This window comes from Camelus bactrianus, chromosome 7 (assembly GCF_048773025.1).
Source record: "Camelus bactrianus isolate YW-2024 breed Bactrian camel chromosome 7, ASM4877302v1, whole genome shotgun sequence".
Taxonomy (NCBI): domain Eukaryota; kingdom Metazoa; phylum Chordata; class Mammalia; order Artiodactyla; family Camelidae; genus Camelus; species Camelus bactrianus.
Window position 1 is genome coordinate 59,752,159 of NC_133545.1, and position 16,308 is coordinate 59,768,466.

Here is a 16,308-nt window from a genome sequence, read left to right on the forward strand (position 1 = left end):
GGACAAAGTTGAATGTCATCTAAAAACATAGACTTTTAAGTAAGAGGGCAGAGGTTTGAATCCCAGTCTTACTACTTATCAAATGGATAATTTAGAACAAGTTACTTCATCTCTGTATGCCTCAGTTTCCACTCTGCAGTGTGGTTGTAAGGATTCAATGAGTTAGTAAAGTGCTTAAAATGATACTTGACATGTAATAAAATATTAGCTGTTTTTTTTAGAAAATTTTCATTAGCATCAGCATTTTTATCATTTAGTTTTATAAAGAAATGAGCTTTCTCTGGTTTTCCCTGAAACGTGAAGCTGTCTTGGTCTGTTTAGTTTCCCACTTTTGTAGAGCCACTGTTGTGAGAATACCAACAGAGCAAGAAAAATGACGAATGGTAACTGGCTGGTCCTCATTGCCATGTGCATTAGGGTGTGGTGGGGTCCTTGGTGAACTGATGCTTGGGTCCTGTCTAAAGGGCAGAGCCTCACCCAACTGGAGGTAGACTGCTGGGATGTCAGAAGGAAGCCTGGGCTGTCGGATCAGTCAGTCAGTTGATCTGTTGATCCCATCAGTCCATCCGTCTGTCTTTATATAGTAAGCTCAACTTGTGTTTGAAACCTTGTGCTACTCAATAAAACATGTCTACAGGCTGGATGCGCACAGCCCTCGAGCTAGTGACTTTTGGCCACAGGCTGCTCCTATAGAAGGACTGTGTGGGCAGGGTCAATCTCTCAGATGAGGCTGCAAGTGGACCTTTCTGTATCGCGAATTAGAAAAGTGTGCTTGCTGACGAAGGGTAACACCGTGAGTCCTTCCCACGGACAGCAGCATGGCAGGGGAACAATATATTCTGATCCTTGGTGTTAGCTTGCTGAGTGTTTCTAAGGGAAGGCATCTGCCTTTGATTTTATTTTCTTAAAACAGGTGAAAAAAAAATTATTTTTCCAGTTCCGATATGTAGGTCCACTATTGTAACCGCCTTTCCTGGAAGTGGCCCTTTCCTGTCTGAGGCCACACCCCCTCCCTGTGCTGTCTCCATCCCCACCACTCCTAATGCGTCCACAGCAGAGTTTTTCCCTCCCCACCCCCAACCTGTAGTCTCCATGGTCATCGTCTTCATCTCTGCCCAGAAGTTTGTGCTGAAAACTGAGCCATAACAGTCAGACCCAGTTTCCTTTCTCTCACAGTCTCCTCTGCGCGCGTGCGTGCGTGCACACAGGCACACCACACAACCTCCCCGGCCAACCATCGATATATCTTCTTTTCCACACAGCAGCCAGAGTAGTCTTTTGAAAATATGAATTAGCCCGTCAGTCTCCTCCTGATCGAAACCCTCTAATTACTGCTCACCTGACTTAGAATTTCTCCAGGTCTGGGGCGTGGCCATAGCAGCTGCTCCTCACCCCCCGCCCCCATGCCTCTCCCTGTGCCTGATTCATGCGAGGTGGCGCCCTGATGTTCCCTCTCATCCTTGAGCACGCCACGCATGTTCCCACTCAGCTTTCTTTGCCCAGTCTATCCCCTTCCCGGAATGCATGTTTCCCCAGTTGTCACTTTTTCGGGAAAGCCTCTCCCCTCCTTCCGTCTGAGACCCGTCAGAGCTAGAACCTTGTTTGTCTTGTGCTGGTCACCGAGTCACAGTTAAGTGTATGAATGGCTGAACTGTGGGCAGCTGAGGCGGGGAGAGACGAGATGTGAGACGTCCTGGGAAAAAAGTATAGATGTGCTATATCCACTTATTTAAGAGTCAGGAGGGAAAAGAGCAAATTGGTGGAATAATGAGATTTCCTGTATCACTGGTACTGTTGATTTACCCAACGTGCAAACGATCCAGAATGTGAGAGGGAATTTACTTAGGCCTGATGTGGCTCTTAGAAGTTAGCACCTAAGCATTCCAGTCCGAGTATTCTCATTAAAGGTAAGAGCAGAAAATTGCAGCAAAGTTTGCCCCAGTTTTTATATGGTGATCCCCTCTTTGGAGCTGTTGGTGTGTTTAGTTAATGCTAATTTATTTAATATGCTTCTACTCTTTGTTGTTTTTTAGGTCTGTTGCCGCAGTTATTGGGAGTCGCCCCAGAGAAGGCCATAAAACTCACAGTAAGTCTTTTGAGTTGATGCTTCTGATGAAGGAGTTTGCACATACTCGGGAGTCTAGTGGAGATTCTTGTGGGAAACAGCAGGTCTGTGTTCCATCAGAGGTGCTAACTAACTTGAACACGGGGCACTCACCACACACAGCTTTTTTTTATTCTCCATGTACCACTGAACATCCGAAAATGTGATAATAGAGTTGAACAAGGTTTTTGGCGGCTGCCACCGCCATTGTCCTCACCATTGTGGTAAGAGTGGCAGCAGCAGCAGCAGCAGCAGCAGCAGCAGCAGCAGCAGCAGCAGCAGCAGCAGCAGCAGCAGCAGCAGCAGCTAAACTTCCTTCCATACCTACCGTATCGGGTGGTCCCAGGTGTTGTCTATTTCTGCTTGAATCTCAAGCAAAGTGTGGCCCACAGTTTACAGATACAGAAAGTGAGGCCCACAGGGACGAAGGGTTTACCTGTGTTCACACGATTCACGAGTGGAGACGCTAGAATTCAAAACCAGATTTTTCTGGCTCCAAAGCACGTACTTGTTCCAGTACACGTGCTGTTTATGGGGTGTACTGTGCACATTCGCCAGAGCGGCATGTTGAGGGGGCTGGGTTCTAGCTGAAGTGGGTCCTCCATCAGCCTGGCTCCTGTCTGGCAGGTGGTAGGTATTCAGTATACATTTGTGGAATAGATAAGTACTGTGTTTCATCACTAAGGTCATAAAGTCCCAGAAAGTTAAACTCTACTTTTGGATTGGACTGTGTAGCACTGGTGCCTGAAATTCTTCTTTTACCGTCTTATGTGACCTCGGGACAGCTAATCTTCTCTGGCTTATATCTTCCAAAAACATAGGATTGGTTTTTAAAATTGCTTGTGGTACATACCATTTTGGGAACATTATACTTAATTCATTAATTAATGCTCGTGATGTTCTTTAAGAATCCTTGAGAAATATTTTAGGTCCTGAATTTCTCCTCAGCCACATTTGTCTTGGTGATGATGCTATCTTAGATTAAAGCTTGTTAGAAGAGTTGAAAGTGATTTTTAATCAAATCCTATAAAACAGTTTTTAAGTTATAAAATGTTTTTATTTTGTCTCTTTTGTTAATGTCTCTCTTTTATGCTGTTGTAACTTTAGGAATTTTAGGCTCATAGGCCCTCTCAATTTTTTTCTCCCTGAAGCGTCAGGAATATATATCTATATGTTTTATCTTTAAAAACTACACATATGCTATTAAAAGCAAACTCTTAAGATCCTTAATTTGGTTTATGGCTACTCCAATGCACTGATAGGAAAAAAATAACATATTTACAGTTGTATATTTATGTGTGTTTAGTGGCTTCCTTCATATTTTTCATCAGCTTCTATAAATGTTTTTCTCCAAGGTGAATGATTTTGTGAGGGATAAATTTATGCGCAAAGACGGCTCAGTCCCACTTGCCGCGGAGATTCTTGCTGGAGGCTGTGTAAGTACCTTTTTGGACCTCTCTGTTGAAAAGACTTGTTTCACATGCGTATCACAACTGTGCTAAACAGGTGCAGACTAAGGCTTCTGTTCAACCACAGATCCCGGACAAAGGCAGAGTCTGCTAGGGCTCCTCGGCTTTTCCTAGACAGGCGAACCACTCCTGAGGTGGAAGGGTAAACTTGGTCTCTGATCCTACTGCCTGTTAAGTCATGCCTGCTAAGTCCGCCCTTGCTTGCGGTGGGTTCTGCAGTGCACGTCATCGGTGGCAGAAGCGTTTGGCCTTTGAATGATATTCACTAACCTTTTCTAGAGTTAACTTTTAGTACATTCTTTCCTCGTGGCACCCTCTGCTGGGTCAGGTGCTAAAATCTGTAGTTTGAAATCAGCAGCCATAGCTTTCTGCTTTGCTTTGCCTCACAAATGCCAGCAGCTCGTCCAGTTCCCAGTGCTTCTGGGCGAAGGATGAGGGGGCTGGCTACCTGGCCGGTCGCGCTCTGCATTGTCAGAAACACTTGGAATGAGTATGTCTTTATATGGATGAACAACCTGCATCTTGTTATTAAGTTCAGCAGAACATCATGTCTTGTTTTATTTCATGTACAGGTTTTTCATGTGACTGTAAATACCTTAAGTAAATTAAACTCTTATACAAAGACTGGTGCTATTTAAAGATAAGATTGGTTAAATAAACGGTCTTTGATCACTAGGGCAATAAATATTGGTGTATTTTCCATCTAAACCTGTGTTTGTTTTACACGAAAGATGAGGTCACTTTTTTTTTTTTAATTCGCTAGTTCTGTGCAGGAAATGATATTCATAAAATAATCTTTTCTTGAAAATCAGTGTTTAGAAGTTGGTACAACACCTGAGAATACTGAAGCTTTGTGTGGGAAGAGCTTATTGTCCTCACATTGAATGGGGCTTCCCTGTATGTAGCAGGAGCCACAAAGTCCTAGCTTCTGGTAGTTCTTAAGAGACGGACAGAATTTGGCTACGGCCTGACTTTGTGTTTGATCACTGACCTGGCAGAGACAGCCAGGTAAGATCCCCTTGTCCTGTAACTTTAGGAGCATTCAGGATGAAAAAAGGGAACCTTTAGTGTCCTTAGTAAAAAGGGCACACAATAATAATCAAAAAGAATATTAGGAGTTATAGAAATGGCTCTTGCCGGTAGGTACCCTTCCTTTAAAACAGCTATAGTTCCCAGTTGAGTGACTGGATTCTCTGTCATAGGCATGACTGTGGGCTGTGTCTGGTCCGTCCTTCAGGTGGTTACAGGGGGCCCTGGTGAGCAGGGCATTTCAGTAGGTCAGATGGGTTTGTGTTTGTGTTTTTTTTTTTTTTTTAAGTCACGTTTTAAACTTGCTGAAAAGACATGATTATATGTCTCTGCAAGAATTTAAAATGGAAAATTAACAATGTGCTACCACTCAAGATTTTGGCAATAATCTTGAGGTTTATTTTCTTTTTCATGAAAGCAATTTTGCCCGCACACGGGCCTGGGTGCCAAGGAGATTGGTCGTGGCACGTATCGTCTGCCGTAGGTGGTCTTGTTTTCCCGTATGTGGTCGCCCATTTCAAACACAAAGCGCAGACTGGCATCAGGCGTGGTGCCTGGTTATTGTAAAGTGGTGCAGCCCTTCTTCAAACCTGATCTAAACACAGGCTTAAAATTGGAGCCACTGGGGCTTTACAGCTACTTAAAATATCTGTGCAATGAGGTTTGCTATCCTTCATCTCAAAGGTGGGGAGACAGTGGTCCTCAGTGTTTCAAGTCTCGTGTTTTGACTCCCCGGGCCCTCCCACCCCCGTCATAGCTTTAAGAAGTAAGAGTTTATTTTTCAGGTAAGCAATCCTGTAGGTGGCAAACAGTCCAGGCCCTTCAGATTTCTGAGGAGCGAGATGGCTGGTTCCATTTTCAGTGTGTGTTTTGAAAGCAGCGGTAGCATCTCTTCTTTGCAGGCTCTCATAGCGTTGTCCCCGTCACTGGAGCCTGTCACATACCCCCTTAGACAGTCCTTGTGGGGCCACGGCCTCGCTGTCCAAATGTGGCCACAGAGGGTTTTGAAGGTGGCGTCACATGGTCGGTTCCCCTTCTTAGTTCACCCAAGCACTGCCTGGCCTTGCCTTTTTTTTTTTTTTTTAATATTTCTTTTTATTTATTATTGTTTTTTTTTTTTTTTTTTTTTTTTTGGTGAGGGGTTGGGGGAGGTAATTAGGTTTGTTTATTTTTAGAAGAGGTACTGGGGATTGAACCCAGGACCTCGTGCATGCTAAGCATGTGCTCTACACTTGAGCTATACTCTCCCCCACCCCTCGCCTTGCCTTTTAAGTCCCAGGGAGCTCACCTTGCTTCATTATTACTCAGAGTTAGTACACATGACTGACTTTTGCACTTTTAGCCAAAATTGCTCATTTCTTTGAAGGTGGCTTTTTTGGTTTATTTGTTTTATAATCTGTTTTCTACAAAAACAATGAAAAGATGTAAGGCAGTCTTTGTCCCCACACCTTTGTAGTGCTTAGTTAAACTAATGGTCTGTTTTTGTTATTTTTTTTTTTTTTTTTTAGAAAAACAACAAAAATGATAGTAAATTTGAAGGAAAATGCTGGAAGAAAAAGAATGAATTTAATTTCATTCATTTATTTTTAATATAATAAAATCTGTAACAGTACATTGAAAAATACTCTTCTGTTTCATTGATGTATGTGAACAGATGAAAATAACTTGAAACTTGCTTTTGCACTAGTATAGAGCACTGTTAAAAGTTTGACTTCAGCTTTCTGAGCATTTTTGTAGATCCACACTTAACAGTACTGATGTATTCAGCACAGTTCAAGGCTAAATTAGATGTCAAGTTTGGGCGTCTAAGTCTGAAGGGTTCCTTGTGGTTTGTGTTTTCTGCATAAGCTGGTTTTCTACTTCCTAAATTAGACTAGAAGTTGTAGGAGTTTTCACAGAGCCCCTGGAGCCTCAGATGTCCTTGCACAAGATGCACGTATACCTTTTGGATTTTCCATCCTTTCTTTCCTTTCGTGGGTCAGGAGCTCAGCCCTTCAGTGATACGTGACTCGGGGTGGTCACTGTCCATGACAGTGGAGGTGCTCAGTACATGGGACAGAGGAGAGAGGACATGTCACCACTACCCATTTCCAGTTAGGTGCCCAGTGACTTTAAAACCTGACAGTGTCCAAGTACGTTGTTGTTATTGCTGTGTTGCTGCTGCTTAAGAAAAAACAACCTGTAATGCCATGTGGTCTATACGTTACAGTCGTTAATTAAACAAAGTAGGTGTGGATAGACTGTGTTCTGTGCGTCTGGTGGAATAGAGGGTGGAAATCCTGATCTTGAGGGATCTTGAGTTTTTGATCCTTTGATTTTGGGGTTGTGGGGTCAGGAAATACAAATGGTGCCATCAGTAGTTTCGGGAAGATACAAATATGGTGATTAGTTTATTTAGCATGAAAATCTATGTTGAAATGAAAACAAATGAAATAATATTCACTGGAAAAAATGTCAGAGTATAAACCTCTGTCTTGTAAAGCTCATCTTTAGTAAAAAGTTATTTATATACCAATAAAAATTAATAGTATTCTGTAATAATTTTTGGAAAGACAAGCGATCGTGCTTTTTGATCAGTAGTCTCTTGATAATGGGTCCACAGTATTTTTCTGTCGAGACACATACATGCACATTTATGTGTGTGTGTATATGTGTAAATATATCTAATGCTTACGGGAGTTTATATTCATTTTAAATGGGTAAAGTAGTTGATGTGCCCACATCACTGGTTCTGGAAGGGATGTGAAAATATCACCATTGGGAAAAACATGGCATGGAGAGCAGCTGCTCTCCTCTGCAAGTAAGTATGACTCTAATGTTGTGACCTCTATTCCCATTATTTAGTGACGCCACATACATGATACGTTTATGCCTGATTGTACAGCTGTGTATCAGATAACATTTTTAAGGCACATTTTTATAACTCATCTTTTTTTCATCATGTTTAATTGCAGTCATTTTTTGTGACTTTGACAAAGACCCAGATGACCGAGTGTCTACCACTTACCTTGAGATGTGAAACTTGACAAATTCAGCTGGAGGCCCTCGTGTACTTGTCCCAGTAGCTCTTTCCTCCCTCATCTCCCAAAAGATAAACCTCTCCTAAAATTGATATTTTTCATTCTCATGCTTACACTTTTTGTTACATCTGAGTAAATCCCTAAGCAAGATAAATGTTTGCTTTTAGATGCTTCATTCTGATCCAGTGCTGCAGAAATAGAGAACTGATGCCTTCACATTTTTTCTTACTAGTGTAACTCACGTGCTTTGCTTGTTTGAAAAAAAAAGTAGTCAATGGGAATATTATTGTCACATGCTATAATGTGTGGCAGGCATACAATGAATATGTCTTCTAGATGTGTGGATTAATAGGGTTTTATATAAATGTAGTAGAGATGGTATATTTATTTAACCAAGTTTTAGGCAACTCGGGGTTTCTTCCGTAAAGTCATTTCTTCAGTCCTACCATTTAAACTCATGTCGAATACTGAGTAAACCTAAAATTGTAACCTCCACACTGCCAACACACAGGCTCCCTGCCTGCCTTACTGTGCTCCCCACCCCTCCCTGCTTGCTGACTGGAATGACTTCGGTGCTTCTCTGTCACTGAGGATGAGAGGTGTTCTGGTTCTCTACTGTAAAACAAGTCATCCTAAACCTTACTGGCTTCAAACAGCAATTTTTTATTATTATTCTCTCTCACAGTTCTGTGGGCTGAGTAGGTTCAGGTGGGCACACTCTCTTGTGATCTCCATGTGGTTACAGGGAGACAGCGGCTGGGGTGGGAGTCATCTGAAGGCCCCACTGGGATGGATGTCCAGGATGGCCTACACTTGAGGCTGGCAGTGATGCTCGCTGTTGCCTGGGAGCAGTTGGGGCTGTTGTCCAGAGCAGGTTTCTCTGTGTACCTTGAGTTTTTCAAACCTTGGCAGCTTGATTCCAAGAGAAAGCATCCCAAAAGGAGACATTCTAAAAGTCCTGGGCAGAAACTGCAAAACTTCGCATGACCTAACCTTCAGTAGCATTTCTGCTGCATTCTGTTGGTCAAACAAGCCACTTACGCAAACCCAGATTCAAGAGGAGAGAAATGAGACTCTACCTTTCAGTGAGAATAATAGCAAAGAATCTGGAGGCTTCAGTAAGCAGTGTTGCAGGACAGGAACAACCTTATTGCCCTCCACTTACGATTTCATAGTTAATCACGTCTTCTTCAAGGACCTGTTGCTGATTCTGGAACCCATTGCTGCTCCAGATTGCTCTTGACTGCAGCAGGCAGAAACTCACTAAAATAGCAATAACACAATGGAAGTTTACCTTCGGGTGTACATGAAATGGAATCAAAGGCTCTTGAGGATTGAGGCCGCACGGGGCACTGGCTACTTTCTCTGTTTTCTCCTCTTGGCCTTCTTGGTCTCTCTCACAGTGATTTTGCATCTCTTTGCATATTTTCTTTAAAGAGTTCATTTTTGTTAAGAGTAGTTTTAGATTTGAGAAATTGAGAGAGAGGTTTCTCATAGGCCCTCTACCCCCACGTATGCATGACCTTCCCCAGTATCAACATCCCCACCAGAGTGGTACATGTTACAATCGATGAACCTGCATTGACACATTACAGTCACTCGAAGTCCATAGTTTACCTTTGAATTCATTCGTGGTGTCTGTGGGTTTGGACAAATGGATAATGACATAAACCCATCAGTATCACACAGAGTATTTTTATTGCCCTAAAACCCCTATGTGCTCTGCCTTTTCATCTCTCCCTCCCTGCCCCCCATCCAGTATTGATCTTTTTACTGTCTCCTTAGTTTTGCCTTTTCCACAATGTCTTAGGGTTAGACTCAAGCAGTATTGTAGTCTTTCCAGATTGACTCCTTTCACTTAGTAATACGCATGTAAGGTTCCTCCATATCTTTTCATGGCTTGATAGCTCACTTTTTTTTTTAATTTGCATTCTTTTTATCGAAGTATAATCAGCTTATGTTAATTTCTGGTATACAGATATGCTGTATCAGTCATACATAAATATACATATATTTGTTTCCATATTCTTTTCCATTATAGGTTACTACAAGATGTTGAATATAGTTCCCTGTGCTATACAGTAGAAACTTGTTGTTTATCTATTTTATATATGGTAGTTAGTATCTGCAAATCTTGAACTCCCAGTTGATCCCTTCCCACCCCTCTTTGCTTCCTGGTAACCATAAGTTTGTTCTCTCTGTCTCTGTGTCTCTGTTTATGAGTCTGTTTCTGTTTTGTAAATAAGTTCATTTGTGTCTTTTTTTTTTTTTTTTTAGTTTCATATATTATTTTTTTTGATTGCTCACTTCTTTTTAGCACTCATAATATCCCTTTGTCTGGATGTACCACAGTTTATCTGTTCACCTACTAAGATTTGGCAATTGTAAATAAAACTACTGCAAACATCCTTGTTCAGGTTTTTGTTGGTATTTACGCCTTTGGGTAAATACCAAGAATCTTACAGTAAGAGTATATTTAATTTTGTAAGAAGCCTCCAAAGCATCTTCCAGAGTGGCTGTACCGTTTTGCATTCGTACCAACAACTAATGAGAGTTCCTCTTGCTCCACTTCCTCGCCAGTTTTTGTGTTGTCAGTGTTCTGTGCATCTTTTTACTTGGCTGGTCCATCTCTTCCTTTCCTCATGGTGGTGACTTCCTCAAGAATTCCCGTGGTGTTTTAGTTGACCATCTGGCGTCTCACCCTACAGTATGACTTTCAACTGCTTTTCATTCTCAGCCCCAACTAATTGTTCAATTTTATTTTGTTTTGTTTTGCATTTAATTTTTGAGGGAGGAAATGTGATTGGCAAGCCTTTGCTTTGTGTGCCGGGCCATAGCGCAGCAGTCATGACCCACCCAGATATTAATAACTTTGCCTAACAAGTCCATTTGTTTCAACCACCTATTAATGTGTACAGACCCTTCTTGTAGCATTTTGGTTTTAGCTTGAATACTTTAAGTATCCTGTGAATAGTTGTGTCATAAAATATACCCACAGCTGTATTCCCTGTGATTGAGCTTGAAATCACTTGAGATTTCAAACCCAGTCATATCAAACCAGCGAGAAAATGTCCTCATGTAGTGAACTCATGTGTTCTGGCAGCCAGAGCTGGTGAGTCAGGGCCTGAAGTGGATTTAAGCCCTACTTTTGTGATCTTTCTCTTCCTAGGGTTTTCTGTGGAGATTTGGCCTCACATACGGTGTAGTTTTCTCGGCAGAGTTTTTGTTCCTCTGCAAGTCTCTGTGCACATCTCCTACTTACAAGTATAGAATGACATAAGGCTCAGCCATTCAGTGGAATTTCTGTGAGGTTGCTGCCTTACAACATGTCAAGTAGCCAAGATTTATTAGGCGTTATAATGATGCTATGGGAATAAGGTAATTATTTTTTAATGCTAACATTGTTATAATTAATTTGTAGTTTAATGAAAATCTGATGGTGAGTTATATTGTGTCCAAATTTTATTGTTATTATTTAGAGTATCTGGGAGATTTTTCTGCATACCCTCAAAAATGTACGACCGTATTGTACATTTGTTTTTTATTTTTCAGTGGTAATTTATGATTTAATAGATGACTTCCAACAAGATTGTTATGAGTAAAATCTTCCTTGTTTCATAAGCTCTGTATTGTTTATCATACTTTGCATTCATTTCTGTATTTTTACAAACAAAAATTTTACCAAACCTACATGTTTTAGTCAAGATCATGTCACATTTTCTGTCTTCCAGCGTATGTAATAATTGTAATTTTTAATTTAAAAAAAAAACCATATTAAAGCTAAGATCGAAAACAAAAGCAAGAGAAACTGCCCATAATTCTTCAATTCTCACGTCATATGTTTCCTTCATCCGTACTTATTTTTATCCCTGACTTCCAACTCTGTTGACTCTGAGACTTAAGAGACTGTGTCAGGTATTATGTATGACCTATTGGATTTGTCAGATGTGGCCCCGCTCTTTGAGCTCTTTATGACTTTGTGCTGACAGCTAATTGTATCCTGAGGACCTTGGATAAATGTTGACTGAACGGAAACATCTATAAATGCTGAGGACAGGACCGCTGTCTCTCTGTTATGCCTCTGTGTCTAGCACTGTGTCTGACATATGGGAGAGGCCTAAAAATATTTACTGAATGAATAAATGCTTGACTAGAAGGTGCTGATGATAAGAACAGTAAATGTAAAGTACTCATTTGATACACTGTGTTGCTGTTAACTTAGTTACAGATAGACAGAGAAGACACAGCAACTCTAGGGACTGGAGCAAGGTGTAGGAATTGATGGACCTTAGGGAATAGCTGTAACATGCCTACATATGTTCGTACCCAGGGTGTTTCCCAAGTAAGGTTTTCCGTGATCACTCAGTAAAGGAACCAACCTTTAAAAAACTCCCATTTATTTTATTTGGCTTTGTTTCTAAGGATGGCAAATAAATGAATGCACAAATATATGCAGACCCTTAAGAACAGGATGAAGATAAACAACGTGAGGCACTTGGTGTAACTTATTCATTATTGCTTATGTTCTGAGTAGAAAAAAAATTATCAAATGGTTAACATGTGAAATTATCATGTCAGAATCAGGAAGGAATCATATAAAAGAGTGGCTTTTAAAAATAGAGACTAACAACAATGGGCTGCCACTGAGTACCTATTAGAATGCCTACCATCTGGAAAACTGACAGCATCACGTGCTGCTGAGGATGTGGAGCAACGGGAACTCTCATTCGTTGCTGCTGGGAGTGCAAAATGGTACAGCTGCTTCCCAAAGCCAGTTTGGAGGTTTCTTACAAAACTAAACATGCTCTCACAGTAAGTTTCAGAAATTGCACTCCTTGGTATTTACCCAAAGGAGTTGAAAATGTAATTGTTTTCAACAAAAACCTGCACGAGGATGTTTACAACAGTTTTATTTGTAACTGCCAAAACTTGAAAGAAACCAAGATGCCGATTAGTAAAGTAGGTGAACAGTTAAATAAACTGATACGTCCAGACAAAGGAATGTTATGAGTGCTAAAATGACGCGAGCTATCTAGCCATGAAAAGACTAGAGGAACCTTCAATGCATATTACTGAGTGCAAAAAGCCAATCTAGAAAGGCTATGTACCATATGGTTCCAACTATAGGACATTCTGAAAAAGGCGAAACTATGGAGACGGGGAAAGGATCAGTGGTTGCCAGGAGTCGGGGTTAGTGGGGAGGGATGAACAGACAGAGCACAGGATTTTTAGGGCAGGTAAAATACTCTGTATGGTATTATGATCATGGTTATTTGGCATACATTTGTCCAAACCCATAGAATGTACAGCACCAAGAGTGAACCTTAATGAAACTTTGGGTGATGATGAAAATAATTTTGCTCCATCGCAATTTGTCCAAAAAGTCCTCTGGGGGATGGGACCGCGGCACTGGGCTGCAGTAAGAATTCTGTGACCTGCCTGTTTCTGTTGAAAGCTTTTTCTCCAGACTTTGACTTGGACTTAGAGCAAAAATAAAAGAGAGATCTGATGGCAGTAGAGTTTATAACAATGGCCCACCTGGCTAAGGGCTGCCGTTAGTGGCTCAGAAATGTCATCTTATTAGCTGAAAGTCCATCTCGTGATAGACACTGAGCCAGACAGATGTCTGTCTTCTGTTTTCCTCCCTTCTCCTTCTTTGGGAAGGTCTCAGAGTGGTTCAACTCAACACAGTTCAAACGTTGGACCCTCCTCCTGGTTTTCTAATAAATAGAGGAGGAGTTTGTTATGATATGAATATGAAGAAAGATTGGGTCGCAGCTTTCATACGGTTAAGATACTTTAGACGTTGAAGGTCTGTAAGTCATTAAACGACTCGGATTGTAGTAGTCAAAATAGACACGGGTAACAGGCGGGGGCCAGCACGAACATACTTGACAGGTCTATAACTTAATTGCTTTTTAATGTCCGTCAAACAGATTCCACTTTAGTTTCTTGGCCAGGCTTCTATAGGCCTGTTAAAACCCTGTGAAGTTGAAAATTTGAAACTTAATATTTGTAAGATGTGTAAACAGTGTGCCCTTTTTCTGCTTTACTGTGTAGTTAAGAAATTAAGAATAGGAAATTTCTATTTGGTATCTGTCTCAAAAACAGTTGAGTGCTGAGACTCTATTTTCCAAGTTCTTAATAGTCTACTCACAGATTTTTTTTTACTTAAGAGCTTAATTTACACATCGAATCAAAGGAGAAAATCCTATATTGCTTTACGTTTAGAGGTGTGTATTTAATCAGACGGTTTAACTAGGCGTGTTGGTTTGCTGGGGCTGCCATGACAAAATGCCACAGCCTGCGTGGCTTAAACGACAGAAATTTATTTTCTCACACTTATGGTGCTGGAAGTCCAAGATCAAAGTGTCTGCAGGTTTGGTTTTCTTCTGAAGCCTCTTTCCTTTGCTTGCCGGTGGCCATCTTCTCCCTGTGTCCTCACCTGGTCCCCCCCTCAGTCTGTGTTTTGTCTTTATCCTAACTTCTTCTTTTAAGGACACTAATATTGAATTAAGCCCCCCCCCCCCGACCTCACTTTACGTTAATTACCTCTTTAAAGGCCTGTCTCCAAGTACAGCCACCCTTGAAGTAAAGGGCTAGGTCTTCACCATAGTCATTTTGGAAGAACAAGATTCAGCTCATACACTAGGGGTTCTTTAAAGGTTCTTTATAGGTTAAAATAAAGGTTCTTTCCTCAACTGCAATAAGGACTCAAAGTCTTGGTTACAGCGCAGTGGTGACCTCTTGCGAGGGCACTGGGTCCGACAGTTCCCTTCAAAGCTGGGTGGGGTGAGCAGCATCTCGGCCTCAGACCCCCTCACATTTGCCAGCTTCTCTGTGAGGCTGTTGAGTGCTTGTTGTTCGTGCTTGTGAACAGCAGCTGAGTGCTGCTGGGCACTGTGTTTAAATTTAATTCACCCACTATTACTTGCTGAATATCTATTTTGTGCATGTGATCTTTGTATACAATGAATGAATATATACCTGCACTACATACAAATTCTTTTCATGTCTCCATTTAACATTGAGTTATTCAGACAGTGAAAGGAAAACAGCTTAGATTTCTTCAGAAATCTTTGTTTTCCAGATGATTCATTTGTCAAATACCGTATTGAGTATTCATTTTATATATAAAATAAATCAGACATTTACAAGTGTAGACCTTTTTTGTAGTTACAGTTTTATTTGTATCCAAATAATGTATTTGGGTTTTAGTTTTTAAAAAGTCACATTCCATAACTTCATATTAATCTATTTTTGAGACATGTAAGCACACATTTTAGAATGTCAGTGTGCAATTTAGATATTCTTAGCACATGTCATTTGTGAAAAGCACTTTAAATCTAAGTACATTCAATTGAGCATAATTAAAATATCAAGATACATATTCTTCGTATACATTTTGCCACTTAATTTTTTAAGTAGCTCTAAGTGTCTACCATGTGAATTCAAATTAAAGAGAGGTGATTATATTACAGTTATATTAAATGCTTTTAGTTTAAAATATAGCAGGAATTACACTATGTTAAAAAAAAAACATGTTTTCTGTGGACAGCAGATTGATGACAGATTTTTTTTTAATGCAAGATTTAATATTCTCTGCATATGCTCAAGACTGTGGCCCAAAATGATGGAGATGGGGTGAAGGATGGCCATAAGAAAGCATGCTTTTTCATCTTGTGAGTTCTTTTGGTTCGACTCCCCAGGTCCCGGGAAAGACTGTTCATGTTAACTGTCTTGGTTAGTAAAGGATTGGAAAAAGTCTTGTTTTGTTCATAACAGGTGAAAGAAAATGGATTATGGGGAAACGTGAACTGGGGCTCCTGAACTGATCCCTTAGGTAATGTATTTAGGCTGCTGCCATTTCCTGTGGTTGTAACTGTGAGCAGACAGCCTTGGCAAGTCATTTTTAAGGCATATGTAATTGTAAAACCTCCTTATTCAGAATTATTGGATCTAAGTACGTTAAGATCATTTTAGTGAAGATCACTGTTCTTGGAGTACTTAGAGAAATTGGGCAGTACATTAATATTCTGGATTATGTTGTCTTTCTAAATATTTGATTTCTTAACATTCTGTTTTTAAAAAATATATATCACTTCCCGCAATAAAATTAACTATGCAAAGAAGTATTAACAATGAAGTAAATCACTATACAACACGACAAAAGGAAATTGAGGGACAAAAGTGGGAGAAAGAGAAGAAACCAAGCTTATAGGAGCACCTGGGCACTGAGCAAAAGCTGGGAAAGAAGCCATATTTCTTCTTTGCAGACTATCTATTCCAGCCCATTTCAGAGAGGGAGTGTTAGAATGAAAAACCTGTATTTTACTTCAGGCCACGAGGACTGTATCATGTGAAAAATTAGAGTATTTGGAGAGAATGATGCTTTGTGTTGATACAGTACTATTCACTTGACAAGCTTGGTGCCTGGGCTTCACGCTGACAGAGCTGTAACTCCCACAGTCCTGCTTTGCTTTCTGGTTGCTCTCAGCTCTCCTGGATGCAAAGCTGAATTTATGAAGATCATGAACTTTAGACAGGAGTCACACAGCTTAAACTGTCATGTGGAGACGTGAACTTTCATTTGTGCTGCTAGCGAGACGAGGTGTTCAGCATCCACTAGAGATAGCTTTAAAAGTTCAAAAAATTAGAAGTTGATCTTAAACATTAAGGGTGATTG

General features: G+C 40.6%; 1 protein-coding gene across 3 annotated transcripts in view; it reads left to right on the plus strand.

Annotated features, from left to right (window-relative positions):
• Positions 1–16,308, plus strand: part of SLC25A13 (solute carrier family 25 member 13) — a 179,820-nt gene that overhangs the window by 123,268 nt on the left and 40,244 nt on the right. For all 3 annotated transcript variants that reach the window (XM_010972366.3, XM_010972374.3, XM_045508640.2), the window contains 2 exons: positions 2,034–2,086; positions 3,460–3,540. In XM_010972366.3, the coding sequence (XP_010970668.1) occupies positions 2,034–2,086; positions 3,460–3,540 (134 nt within the window). The remainder of the gene's footprint in view (positions 1–2,033; positions 2,087–3,459; positions 3,541–16,308) is intronic.